Source organism: Parus major, chromosome 20, assembly GCF_001522545.3.
Source record: "Parus major isolate Abel chromosome 20, Parus_major1.1, whole genome shotgun sequence".
In the NCBI taxonomy this organism is placed as follows: Eukaryota; Metazoa; Chordata; class Aves; order Passeriformes; family Paridae; genus Parus; species Parus major.
In genome coordinates, this window is record NC_031788.1 from 8,422,686 (window position 1) to 8,437,015 (window position 14,330).

At 48.4% G+C, this 14,330-nt stretch overlaps 1 protein-coding gene across 1 annotated transcript in view; it reads left to right on the forward strand.

Moving 5' to 3' along the window:
* MYT1 (myelin transcription factor 1) overlaps nucleotides 1-14,330 on the forward strand; it is a 59,309-nt gene that overhangs the window by 38,368 nt on the left and 6,611 nt on the right. The window contains exons 12-18 of the mRNA XM_015647948.3: nucleotides 966-1,171; nucleotides 2,081-2,350; nucleotides 3,080-3,234; nucleotides 5,132-5,194; nucleotides 5,410-5,478; nucleotides 9,486-9,548; nucleotides 10,129-10,212. Coding sequence (XP_015503434.1) covers nucleotides 966-1,171; nucleotides 2,081-2,350; nucleotides 3,080-3,234; nucleotides 5,132-5,194; nucleotides 5,410-5,478; nucleotides 9,486-9,548; nucleotides 10,129-10,212 — 910 coding nt within the window. The remainder of the gene's footprint in view (nucleotides 1-965; nucleotides 1,172-2,080; nucleotides 2,351-3,079; nucleotides 3,235-5,131; nucleotides 5,195-5,409; nucleotides 5,479-9,485; nucleotides 9,549-10,128; nucleotides 10,213-14,330) is intronic.

Below are 14,330 nucleotides of genomic sequence, written 5' to 3' on the forward strand. Positions count from 1 at the left end.
GGAGTTTGTAATGGGAATAATGAAATCACTTTTCTCCGTGGCTGCATCAACTGAGGTTGGATTTGTTTTGCCATGATCAGGCCAAAGCTTATGTGTCTTCCCTGGGTGAGCCTCCCACTAAAGGGGGGGATGGTTTCCCCTAGAAAGGGCATGGTGGAATGAATTAAGAATTTCAAGATTTTGATAATTGATTAAGAATACAATCCTGTGACTGCTCTAAATCAGAGGATCTCCTGTTTGCATCCACTGAAACCACTGAGGGCCCCTAAATGGGATCAACTTCAAGTTTTATTAATAGGGAATTATTAGTTATTATTAGGGAAAGTTTTATTGTGGTTCACCCTGAGAAATACTTTCATTTCACAGGGTATGAAGAGGGTATGCATCTCCAGGCCGGCTTTGCTGCTGCTGTGACATACAGAAGCAGAGCAGCAGCGTGGCAATGTTCAGCTGTGCAATAAATCCTGTTACTCTGGCATATTTAAATGATATGTCAGCTGTCAGAAAATCCATATTTCACCAGTGTCATCCTTGGAAGCTCATATTTTATGACCATGTTTTTTCTATTAATGTATTTTTATAAATTTAAAGTTTTCAAACATGCTACTAGAAATCTCCCTGCAGACAAGTTATGGACAGAGAGAGAACAATAAAAAAAGAGCCAGTAGTTTTCTCTAAGCTTTCTCCTTTAACTGCTTCCACCGAGGAGCAGCTCTAATGAAGAAAAGCACTTGTGTTTTGGGTATTGATGGCAGAGTCAGTTAATGAATTAACCTTTCACACCAAGCACAAGCTGCAGCCAGCACTGCTCCTGTTGCACGTCCCAGGCAACAAACCAGCCCCTGGACTGGGAATAAACCCAGGAACTGTGCATACATTAACTGTGTCACACTGACTTAACCTTTCCCTGCTGCTCATGCCACTTATACATTAGCCTTGTGTTGTTCCTTCTCTTTTTATTCCAGCCAAACCTTTTCCAAAGGCCTCCTCCCCCAGCCACAGCCCCTCCAGCAGTTACGTGAAGAGCACTTCATCTTCCTCCACAGGCTTCGACTACTCCCACGACGCTGAGGCTGCGCACATGGCGGCCACCGCCATCCTCAACCTCTCCACCCGCTGCTGGGAGATGCCCGAGAATCTCAGCACCAAGCAGCAAGAGGCCCCTGGCAAGGTGTGTGAATGTGGCCAGGAGCCACTGCCCAGGGGCCAAACTGGAAATCCGGGGTGGGAGAAACACCTTGGTTTACCCTTCCTTTCATTTTGGTTTTTTTAAATACAGAGGGAATGCAGGCACTCATCCAAAATCACCCTTGTGGCTCCCCACTTTGGGTTTGGAGGAGGGAATCTTGGCTCTTAGAGTGGTGTGGAGGTGCCTTGTGGTTCAAATTACCCATGTGAGATAAGCATCAATCCCAAGCCAAGTCTTGGACTGAGGCTGGATATTAGGATAAAATTATGATTTATGATGGTCAAGCCCTGGAACTGGCTGTGCAGGGCAGTGGTGGAGTCACCGTCCCTGGAGGGATTTAAAGGACATGTGGATGTGGCACTTGGGGACATGGTTTAGTGATGGGCTTGGCAGTGCTGGGTGAATGTTTGGGCTTGATGGTCTCAGAGGGCTTTTCCAATCCAAACAATTCTGTAATTCCACGATTCCCAGAGCTGGTTTCAGCTGCTCCCAGATCTGTATCTGATGCCATTTCAAATTCCCCAATTGTGTCCAGTTTGATCTCCAACTGTTTTTCAGAGGAAGACAGATTTTCCCAAAGTCCCATGGAGCACTCCCAACCTTGGGCAAATGTTTTGAATGCCATAAGGCATCCTGATTGGCACTAGATGCCTGTGTTCAATCAGCTGAGTCAAAATGCCACCCTGCTGGTAGTAGAGGGGTGCCTGTGCATGACATGTTCATGAAATATTTAGGAAAGAGCAACCCTTTTTATTCAGTTCCTCCTACCTGACTGTGGAGAGGATGGGACATGAACACCTGCCCACTGCACTGCACAAGACAAACAGGGACAACATCCCCATGGGGACCTTCTGGCAGCTGCTAACATTGGTTGTGTTCCCAAACTTTCAGTCCATGGACATTGAGGTGGATGAAAATGGGACTCTGGACTTGAGTATGAACAAACACCGCAAACGGGAGAGCACCTTTCCCAGCAGCAGCAGCTGCAGCAGTAGTCCCAGCATGAAGTCCCCAGATGTGTCCCAGCGCCAAAACAGCACCAGTGCCACGAGCAGCACCATGACCTCCCCCCAGTCCAGCCAGACCTCCCGCCAGGATGAATGGGATGGGCCCATCGACTACACTAAACCAAACCGCCAGCGGGAAGAGGAGCCAGAGGAGGTGAGAGGTGGTTCTTGATGCTTGAATAACAGCTCAGGGGACACTGAATGCCATGTTTGCCTGCACAGTTGTCCTATTTTCCCTAGAACCCCCAGTTTGCTCTTTGAGCCACAGAAAGAAATATTCCTGGCTTTGCCAGTGTGGTCAGATATCAGCCAGGGAAAACCAGGCAGGAAGCAACTGCTCTTGGATTTGCTGGGATGCTCTTGCAAATGAAGAACCCAGCACTTTGCTTGTCCTGGGTCTGCAGTGTTTTCTTCATTGTAAATCCTGTCAGCTCCCTTGCAGCAGTGATGTTTTCAGGATGATTTATATCTGCCATTAGCAGCTACAGCCCTGCATGGCACGGATATTAATCCTGCAGGTGGGGAATCCAGCCATGACCCCCAGCTGGGGTGAGAGTTCTGGCTCTGAGAGCATCACCTGCCTCTCTGCCCATGGGGAGGCTGCTGAGGAAGAGTGTGAGGGGGTTGCACTGATCTTCATCCCTCCAAAACCGTGGGAAAGCCACGTGTAAATCCCTTTACAGTCGTGGATTACACATTTCTCCTAAAACCCCAGGAAATTACAGGCTGTTGGATCTCTGGTCTGGGTGCTGTGAGGTGCTTGCAGGGGGCTCAGGAGTGCTGGCAGTGCTGCACCAACCCTCAGCTGTGATGGACTCGGGATCCTTTCCCAGCACAGCTCAGCAGCAATGACCACACCACAACTCTGCCCCTTCCCTTGCAGTCAGAGCCTGCTGCTCACTCTTTTGCCTCCTCGGAAGCTGATGAGCAGGAAGTGTCAGAGGAGAACTTTGAAGAGAGAAAATACCCAGGTGAAGTTACTTTAACCAACTTCAAGCTGAAATTCCTCTCCAAGGACATCAAGAAAGAGCTGCTCACGTAAGTCCTGCCTTGTCTCTTCCTCCAAAATCTATTAATATGTACTTAGCCAGGATGGCTGGAAACAAAATTAGTAAATACATTTTAAAAATAAGAACTGTAGCTTTCTTACTGTGATTGATCTTACACATCCTCCTACAACTTCTGATCAAGGAGGCAAAATAAGTTCCTACATTACTTTGCAGTGATGAAGGGAAGCTGGATTAATGGACAGGGTTGTGGGAAACTCCTTTCAGAGCCAGTTTTTCCTGGTATTTTCCTGCAAGAGTGTTTCTGGCACGGTGATGGCACCTACCCAATGTGCTAATCTCCTGTTTCGAGACACTGGCTGATGTTGTGGAGCCAAGAGCACCCAAGGGATCTCAGCACCTTCTTGAAGGGGGTGTTGAACACAAGATGTCTCATTGAGAAGAGAGGATTTGTTGGCGTGCAGCAATAGCTCCAGCGCTGTGAGGCTGCAGGAACACAAAATGTGACCTGAGGCTGCAGCAGGTTTGCTGCTGTGTTGCATTTTGCATCGTAGAGAGACCCTTACCCAGCAAGCACACACCCAGATCTGCCCTGTTGGATGGAATATGTGCATCCACACTGATTCCCACAGGAATGGTAATGTCTAGGAGTCTGAGCCAAACACGGCAGCTTGGACCTGGCTCTGGTCTAACAGTGAGTCAGGATCAGCCTGGAGGCTGTGATGGGGAGGTTTCCCCTCCCAGGCATCCCAGCTGTTCCTGGCTTCTTTCCTGTGCCTCTGACCCTCCCACACATCACACAGGGAGTTGGTGGGCACCGTTTTGCTGATCTCATCCAACTCACTCGTTATCTGCAGGCAGGAGGCTGAGGGAGCGGCCAGGGAGGGAGATCTGTGGGGCAGAGCAGCAGCAGCATCTTCCCCAAATGAGCAAAGCTCAGACCAGCTGCCCTACACAAAGCTCTGCAGGGTTTTTTAAAACCCACCAGTGATGTGAACAGAAATTTCTGAGGCAGAGCCTTGAAGCCCTCCTGTGCTTTAATTTTATTGTGATGGTAGAGAAATGTCCTAAATGGAAACAGCCATAGAATAAAGAAACGGTGTCATGGGCAGCCCTGAGCCTTCCCTCTCCATTTAACATCCTTGTTCCTCTCTGGCCCAAGGGCTGTAATGAATTAGCTGCAGTTAACTCAGGAGCAGACTCACCCGCTGTGGGTGTTGCTGTGTGTCTGGGTGCAGTTCCTGTGCCACTTCCATTCCTCACCTGTATGTCCCCATCACCCCCAGGCACAGCCAGAGGTTACTGTCATTCCCTTTCGGCAGCAAACTGTTTTCTTTGCAGAAAGAAAACCGTGTGTATGCAAGGTTTTCTTTGCAGCTGTAAGGGCTGGGAGGAAAAAAAAAAATTATTTCAGAAAGCTGAAATGTGAAGCACCTTATCCAGATCTGAAATCTGAACTAGGTGATTCCTGCAGCCAGAGCTTCAGTGTGGCAGGAATCATCCAGCCCAGCAGCTGCAGCCAGGGGTGGCCGTGTCTGTCAGGCCATGGCACCCAGCAGGCTGCTGTCAGTCCCCTACTGCCACCAAACCTAACATCAGCTAAGGGTTTTAAACACTTCCTTTGCCTTTGCCACATTTTTTCCACAGTTTTTTTTCCAGATTGCTTTTAGGATCCTTATGATCCCTTAGAAGTAAAAAGGGAGGAAGGGGAGCTGAAAGGGAAACAGCTGGTTGATATCCATGCAGACATGGAAACACACACCAAGATCTGATGGACGGGGCTGGTGTCGGGGGTCTGGCAGCAGGACTGGACTGAGACTCCCCAGACAGACCCTGAGGGGGCTCTGCTGGCTTTGCCCACCCCTGGGTCTTGGGGAATCCATTCCTTTCCCACACTTATGCTCTTTGTTGTTGTTGTTGTTGCCCAGTTGCCCAACCCCAGGCTGTGACGGCAGCGGACACATAACGGGGAACTATGCCTCTCACCGCAGGTGGGTTGACATTTTTTCTGTGGTTTGAACTTTAAAAACAGCTTTTTTTTTTTTTCTTTTGGTATAGTTTGTGACCATGTGGATAGTTTGGTTCTGTTTCCTCCCCACTTCTGTTGCCCCTTTCCCTCCCCATACCCCAGCCCTTTTTCTTTTTCCTTTTCCTTTTTTTTTTTTTTTTTTTTGCTTATCCAGATATTCCATCTCTTCTCTTTCAGCCTTTCTGGTTGTCCTCTTGCTGACAAGAGCCTCAGAAACCTCATGGCTGCCCACTCTGCTGACCTCAAGTATGTTTGTGCTCAACTTGGAACTCCTTTTTTTTTCTTTATTTCCACCCTTTTTTTCTCTCCTCTCCCTTCCTGCCCCCACACCTCTTGCTCTGCTTTTGCTTTTCCATCCCCTCCCTTCTCCTTTCAAAGAGCTGATCAAAACCTGCCTGTGAGGAGCTCTGGTGGAGTCCAGCTTCCAGCTGCTGTGTTGAAGAGGCAATGGCTTTGAGGAAGGATAATTTTGGGGAGGGGGCTGGTGGCAGTGATTGGAAATAACTTGGACACCTGGCAGGTTTCCTCTGGGCACTGTAGACATGTTATTTTCTTTTTCACTTGGCATCTTTTCCCAAGCTCTTGTTGCCTAATTTGGGCCATAACCCTTTCCATTTAACATTTTTGTCCATCTCAAATAATCCAAAACCTGGATTTATTTTTGGGTAGAGACACAGCTGGGAACTCACCACCAGCACACAGCCAAGCCAACTCTTTTGGAGAACCTGGGATGCTATTTTTATGCCACTTTTAGGGGCTGTTTAGGATGTAGGGAGAGAGGTTCCTCTTCATTTCCATGATTTGTGAGGGAATGAAAGAGGGAGTGAACAAATGCTTGGTGAGAGCTGCCATGGTGACAAGGGCAGATCCTGTGCCAGTGGTCAAGGGCTCACAGAAATCCAAACTTCCCCATTCCCATTGCTGTTCTGAAAGGAGGAACCTGGTTTTGACATTTTTATTCAGGTATCTTCCTCTGAATCCCATATTCAGCTTTGCTGCTGTCTTCTCCTTTTCAGCAGGAGCTTGTTCTTCAAAGGTGGGTTTCCCAAACACTCTCTTAGGTTGCCTCCCCTAAAGAAAGGTGAAATTGTATTTATCTGGGAGCACTGGGGAGACCTCAATCCTCTCCAACCAATCTGCATCTCTGGGGTAGAGCCCATTGTGATTTTTTTTTTAATCATCTCTTTCATGGGCCCAGCCTATCCTTGCAGGTTGAATCTCCTCTGAGTTCCCTGAATTTGCTGAATCCAGTTTCTGGATCATTTAAACCCCGAGCTATTCATAACTACAACTGAGGAGCCTCCACTGAGAGTAAACCCTCACAAAGGGCTTCACATTGCACAGTCACCATGAAAAAACCCCAAAAGTGCTGTGTCCTGTGTGCAATCAGGGCTCCCTGGAGCCATAGGTGAGTCAGTGGCAGCCCCACTGGTCACTACAGCCTCTGTGGTGGCTCCTGGACTTCTCTGTGCCCCACCACCAGTGTGGGGCTGGTGCCAGGAAAAGTTATTTAACCACCTGCTCCTTACCACAGAGGTGGCAGGATTAGTTGATATGAATAGAATTTGCTGGTGGATGGCAAGGACTGCTGTGATTAGTGCTAAGTACACTTAATCACGCACTACAGACCATACACATTTTGAAAGGACCTCTTCAAAGAGCTTTGCTGAACTGGTGTTTCTCCAACAGTTTGAAAGAATAGCCAAGTGATCAGAAAATTGGTGTTAAAGATGTTAAAAGCTCTCCAGAGCAATGGCCATTCCCAGTAAGGGCCAGACAAAAGCACATGGGCTCACCCCTGAGCACCCATCCCATTGTGTCCAGCCTTGCTGTGCAGCATCCCATGTTCCCCTCTGGCACCCAAGGACAGAGCTTTTCATCAAAATACTGTGCAAAAAAGGAGACTTCTGCCCCCCAAAAAAGCTTGTTAATATTATTTCCTCAAATACCACTTTTTTTTCTATGTCCTGGTGAGGATGGGAGCAGAGGAGGGAGGAAGGGATTTTGAGATATTATAGATTGCACAGTCATAGCTTTTCAGAACTCCTGATAAGACCATGTCAGTGTTTCTATTATAAATTCTATTTCAGGGGTTAATATCCCTGATATAAAAAAAATAGCTCCAGGCTGGAACATGCAATAAAAGGTCTCTGTTGGTATGATTTGTCTCTAGATAATTAAAAATAAAAATCAAATTACTTCTCTCTCCTCTTTAAAAATCCTGAAAGGAAGAAAGAGTTTGGTGTTAGTATTTTCACAATTTCCTCCCTCCCTGAAGCTAGAACAACAGAGAAATAGTTTTGCTTTCTACTGTAACAGTGTAGAGCTGGGAAATATCACAGTCATCTCCCAAACCTGTAATTTCTAACTGAGTTGAAGAATTTGCACCCTCATTGAGGTCCTGCTGGATGTGTCCTGCTCTTACTGCACCAGACCTTTGTGCAATTATGTTTTCCTGGCCCTGAGCCTCCCTGTTACCCCTCTAGGACCAGGACATGTCCCTGCTCTCCTACCTAAGGTGAGGCGCCAAATTTTTTTGCCAGTGGAGATTATTCAGTGACCTGCAAATGCCAAAGTCTCCCTCAGAGCTGATGCAAAGAGGAGAATTTTGGTATTTTCTGAAAAAAAAAAAAAAAGAAAGAAAAAAAAAAAGAATACTTTTAAGAAAGTTGTTTTCCAAGATGCCAAACTAAAGTCACCTGTGTAAACCATTGCTGCACTGACTCTCAGGGGGCAGAGCACCAGTGCAGAACCACAGAATAGTTTGGGTTGGAAGGCCAAATCTTTGACCTTAAAGGCCAAACCCCCTGCAATGAGCAGGGACATCTTCAGCTACATCAGGCTGCTCAGAGCCAGCTTTGGGGAAAGCATCTTGCCTTTCCCAAGGGCCCTGACCTCGGGGGCTGCCTGTGCATCACCACATTTCCCATCATTTCACTGGCATGTCCTGGAGACACCCACCAGTCATCCCAACCAGCACTGGTGGCTTTAAGAACAGGGATGGAGAAGGTGGGGACACTGAAAGCCGCTCTCCCGAGGAGAACATGTGCTCTGCAAGCTCTTGGATGTGCCCTGAGCTTTGCTCAGCATCTCCCCCCCATCCTAAGGCAGCCCCTCCATCTCCTCCCCACACCCTCTCCCCTTCATCACTTGACTCACAAAGCCCTGGCTAATTGGCAGGCTGTTGTGCACATCCTCTGCAAACACTCCTCGCCTCTCCTCCTTGTCCCCATGACAACTTTTATGTCCGCTGTGTCCCCTACAGCACCGGGAGCAGATCTTTGTGCTGTGGTGCTTCACATCCCCTCACCGTCCTGTCTCTGAGCCCTTAATGATGTGCTGCTTAACTCGGGCCATTATCTTGGTGCTGCTGGGTGGGCTCACAGCCCCTGCCAGCCTTTGTGCAGCTTTGGGTGATCACAGCAGCCATCCCGAGCCTTTGCTGGATGCTCACCTGGAAACTCGGGGCCGTGGATGCTCCTTCAGAGGTGACTTTGTAAGGCAGGGCTGAGGACCGAGGGCAGACCCTGCCCCAAAAGCCACCATGGTGACCTGGTGATCCCCGTGGTGACCTCATGTCCCCTTGCTGAGTGCCTGTCCCCTGTCCATGCTGTTGTGGAAGGAGGGGACCAGGGCTCATCTAACCTTTTCCCTCCTGTTTCATCATCATATTCCATCAGGGGCATTGGCCAGGTTTGCACTCTGTGAGCCCTGCTGCCATGGGCTGCCCGTTTGCCCTCACTGAGATTTTTGCTCCCCAAGTCACCAAGACCTGACCCTGGTGGTGGCCATGGTGGCCCTGCTGTCCAGAGCTGTCAGCTGCTTTTCTGGTTTCTTGTCTCTGCTTGGGTCCATCCTGCTGGCCCTGGATGGCCCCAGCTGTCTCCTTATGCCTTCCTTAAGATGACAAACACTGTCCTGGAGGGATATTTTAGCTCATTATCATCTCCTGAGCTGGCCCCTGCACAAGGGTGGGGACACAGGCTGGGAACTGTGTCCCCCATGGGAGAGCAGCCCCTCGCTGTGCTCCCAACATCCCACAGATGTTCCTCTCCAATGCCACATCATGCATTGACTTCAGTACCACGGATATTACAGACCAAACCTTGTCCTTGCAGAGGGGGAAGGGGCAGGAAGGAGAAGCCTGCTCCTGTGCTGCCAGTGCCCAGATTTCTCTTTGAGAAGAGCTGTCACAGAGTGTCAATCCCCTGCTCACAACCCCAGGCTAATCTCAGCCTCCTTTGCCTCTGCAGGTGCCCTACTCCTGGTTGTGATGGCTCTGGTCACATAACAGGAAATTATGCATCGCATAGAAGGTAAGATCTTCCTTAAATTATTTTCTCTCTAGCCTCTTTCTGTGTTGCTTTCTTTTTTTTTTTTTTTTCCCCTGCAGTGGGCAGAGTTGTAAAGTTCTGAATAAAACATTAATGTTACTGACAACTGAAGCCTATTTTCATCTCTTTAATCTGACTTTTTTTTTTTTTTTTTCTGATGTTTCCAGCATCTGATTAGAAGCTCCTTTCAACAGAATAAAAGACAAAGGGTCAGATTTTAGCTGATGCAATGTTCCTGTTAATATTGCTACCTATTTATGACTTCTATTATCACTTTAGAACATTAATAGCAGAAATCTGAGCCTTCTGTTTCAACAATTCCATTAAACATTGCAAGCTGTTAGCAGATATCTTCTTATCTAGACACCATTAATTACTGTCCATCTCCCTCAATTTTTTACTATTTTTTTTCCTTCTGACTTCTCCTCGTGATGTGAAGCTGCAAAACGAGAGAGATCAAAAACACTGTGCCAAATTCAAGGGAAAGATGACTGAAGCGGGGGAATAGCAAATGCAGAGATTCTGCCAGTGAGACAGGCCTTTCTTCTCTTTTTAACCACAGTCTGTCAGGCTGCCCTCGTGCCAAGAAAAGTGGGATCAAGATCACCCCGACAAAGGATGACAAAGAAGACCCAGAGCTGATGAAGTAAGTCTGGAAATAACTCCTGAACAGAGCTTGTCACTCCATCCACTTTGCCTCACACAGATTTACGTGGGGGATCAGCACCCACCCCACATCCCCCTCGCTCCCTCTGCTTTGAGCATCCTCTGCCAAAGCTCTTTGCTCTGTTCTGGTGTTGCAATTTTGATGTTTGATGGAAAAATTGGGTGGTGGGGAGGTAATGGTGTAGTTTTCTTGCAGATGTGAAAGGTAGGGTGGCAGGGCACAAACAGTTTCTCTGCTCCCTGTACTTTATATTATTCCTGGAAAGCCACACTGGTGTTGTAAATGATGGTAAAACCCCAAGTCAAGCCAAACATTGCAGGTTTTTGGGAAGCAGTGGGCAGGAAAGGGCTGATGGACTGCCTTATCTGCCAGGAGCAGATCAGAAGTAGAAACCACCCAGCACTGAGCTGGGTCAGGATCTGGTAACCCTGAATAAATTGTGTTGTGTGGAGTCTTTGACAGGGCAGAATATTCTAAGTGAGCTGAAAAAACCTTTCTCTGCTGCCTCAGGCTGAAGTCTTCAAAACATCCTAGGGGGTTTACTCCTGTGGGGAATAGAGATTTGAAATTACCTAGTCCACCTCAGGAGTTTTCATGAGCTGTGAAATCCATTTGTCCTGACTTTTAGCAAGTCTGAGCATCACAGGCTCAGCATGTGGGGTCTGGGATCTGTATCTCCTTGCACAGCTACAGGACATGAAAGGCAGCACTGACTCCAGGACCCCATACATTTTAGTTACCTCAGAGCATCTCCAGCCTTTCTGAAGCCTGTACACTCACCCAGCAAGTGCAAGTGGAAGGAGGTAAAGAAGAAACATGGAAAAAAATTATCAACCACTTCTTGGAGTTTCTGGTTGCCCACGAGCTCTGGCATATCTGTCCAGAACCCTTGACTCAGCAGACTGTCTCCAAATGGATCTTTTTTAAAAAACATTTTACTCCCAGGGCAGGTCTTGCCCTCACAGAGGAGCAGAGGGGGATCTCTCCATGTGCCCCGGTTTTGGCCTGGAGAAGAGGCTGAGCCAAAGTGGGGCCCAGTGGGGGTGGAAGAACCTGCGGGGGCTGTGGGAAGCTGGGATGCGCCTGCTGGGGGGGAAGGACCTTTCAGAAAAAGATGATATTTGAGCCATCTGCTCTGTTCTTCCTCCTCAGTCTACAGGAAGGAAAGCCTCCCAGTTAAATGAGCCGTGTGGTAATTAGCAGGAGTTAGCAGAGTTTATTAAAAATTAAGAAACCTACTCGAGAATCTGCAGGAAAAAAGCCTTTTTTGGCTCAAATGCACTGAATTGCTGGTGGTGTTGCAATGCTGTGCCATTAACCAGGGACACAGGGATGGAAAGGGCAGGCTGCAAATTTGTGATGTGCAACTGCTGGCTGTTGTACCTTTGCTCTCAGCATGGTTGGAGCCCCCAGCTGGGAGGTCACCCCTCCCCACGGTTTCCCCAGGGACTCGTGCCCTGTGGGGCTGGGGAAGCTGTGACTTTGCTCATTTGTGCCTTCCCCATTCAGGGCAGGACAGGACAGGAATGTGCCAAGCAGTTTCCCCAGTGTGGTTTCTCTGCACAGAAATCACTTCCCAGTGCAAGGAGAAAGGAGTTTTTGTGTGGCTGTTTTATTATGGGGAACACGGGGGGCTGGCAGGACACCCACAGCAGAGTGACACCCAGCATCCTCACCAGGGGCTGGGTTCCTCCTAGTCCACCCTAAAGATGCAAACACTGGGAAGATAAAGTTCCAAGGAATCATATAATCGTTTGGGTTGGAAGGGATTTTAAATCTCACCTCATTCCAACCCTCTGCCATGGGGTGGGACACCTTCTACTAGACCAGATTTCTAAAAGACCCATCCAGTCTGGCCTTGGACACTTCCAGGTGTGGGGCATCCATAGATTCTCTAGGTTCCAGGCTCCAAATGGGGTAGGAGCATCACCAAAGCTGGATTTTCTGACTCCTAGAAAGCTGGTGCCACCCACCCCCAGACAGCTCTTGGTGGAACCATGGACATGGGTGCAGGAAATGTGGGATGGGCTGAGGGTCTCTGCAGCAGCAGGATGCAAAGGCATCCCCCAACATTCCATGGCCCAGACAGCAACCCCCTCCCCTCCAGCACACCCAGCAGGAGCAGAAGCTCCTCTGAGACGTGCAAAGCAACGTGGCACAACAATCCCTGGCTGGTGCCTTCCCCCAGCCTGTGGAAGTGTTTGTCCCACCACCCACGGCAAGGTGTGCCTGGTGGGGGTTTATCTTAAGGAGCTTTGGCTCTAAATCCTTCCTCTGTCTGCACCGAGCTCCGCTTGGAACCCGGCCGAGTTTTGCACTTCGTCACCGAGGAGAAAGTCATTTAGTCCCTGTTGTTTGTGCTGTTCATCCTTCAAGTAATTTGCTGCAGACGTGATTGAACAGATTACCTCAACCTTCAGCCCAGCCCATAGAGCTGGAGCATCCACAGGTGTCTAATTGATCAAACACTACTGGTGCTCCCATTAAATAATAATAATGTAAAAAAAATAATTTAAAATATGTCCAAGACAGCTGTTTTGCACAATAAGGCTCTGGTTTATTTTTTTAACAATGAAAATGTAATAAAAGTTAAATTAACGGTGTAAAATATGTAATGGTTGGGCTGTAACGGCTGCATACGAAATGCTGGGGTCTGTCACTTTCTCTCTTGCTCTTCCCCCCTCTCCCCCTTCTCCTTTTCCTCCTGAGGATTCAGTAATTTGCTCGTGATCATATAAAAGCAATGATGTTATGAATTTACTGAGGATCCTGCTGGCAGGGATATTATAAGTGAATTGTGCTGCATTTGCAGCTGATTAAAATCGAGATCAGCATTTTTCAAATTATCTTGGGAAAAGGCTGGGTGTAGGGCCCCCCCCTTTTGCTGTCATCTCCCTTTTGTGTGGAATGTAAACAATCAGGGCAATAATTTCTGCAGAGAAACGCAGCTTGTGATTTTCAGGAGCAGCTCTACGAATGCTTTTGCTGGAGAGCCTCAAAGTCCCTAATTGCTTCCAAACTGAGGATATGGGGGTTATTTTTGTCATTCCTTACCTCTTTCCACCTCCCCTATTTTTGAGCAACCACCCTTGAGTAATAAACTTTTAACTGTATTTATAATTGGCAAGCGTTTTTAAAACAAATGCAAACCACAGTAGAAACCGTGATGGATAAACTGGGCTTGCAGGAGGCTGGATTTAGGAAGAATGCCATTAGGTGAGGAGGGAGGAAAGAGATGCCTTTTAGAGAGCCACTGGTGTGCTTGGCAGTAGCACAAGTTGTGTTGGTGATTCCACAAAGCTCCTCACAGCTCCTGTGAATTTCAACTGGCCATAAAGAGACAGAAGTCTGGTAAGGGCAGAGCTCATGTGCTGCCTTGATGATAATTCCCACTTTATCCCCTCGAGAGCGTGGGTTGATCTTCCCAGAGAGGCAGGATGTGAAGGGGGAGGCAGGCGAGGCCATGCCGTGGCTGCAGGGTGTGTGATGGCTCAGTGATTTCTCCTGTCTGATGTGATGCAGGCTCAGAAATCCCTCGGATCCTCTCCTGGCAGGAACAGGGCTGCAGCTCTTTGTGCACAGCCTGAACAGCTCCTGGCCCAGGGACTGGCTCCTGGGGAGGGCTGTGTCCCCAAGAGTACAGACAGTGCCCTTGAGGGTCAAGGGTGATAAGAGATGGGCCTGGGTTCATCAGCAGTGACACCTGGCAGAGCCAGCAGTACGTGTGTGATGGCTCAGTGTGGCTGTCAGCCCTGGGGTACACAGGATCCCATGTCAGACACACCAGCCTGCCATTTTTGTCCCCAGTAAGGCACCAAATACCTGGTTCCTGACACCACTGGAACCTACTTTTGCTGTGTGTGATGTAACCTCCACAGACCTCCCTCCTGCAGAATTCTCCTTGATTCTCTTTGGCTCTCTTGAAGAAGCACTCGCAGCTCTTAATTTCCCATCTGCTCTTCCCATCAACCAAGTACCTCCCCTGTAAACTCCAGACGAGACCCAAATGCAAATGCTCTCCTCCCAGGCTTCCTCATTCCTGCTCATCCATAATTTCCTTACACCTTTATTCCCTCAATCTGTTCCTTCCTCTTGGC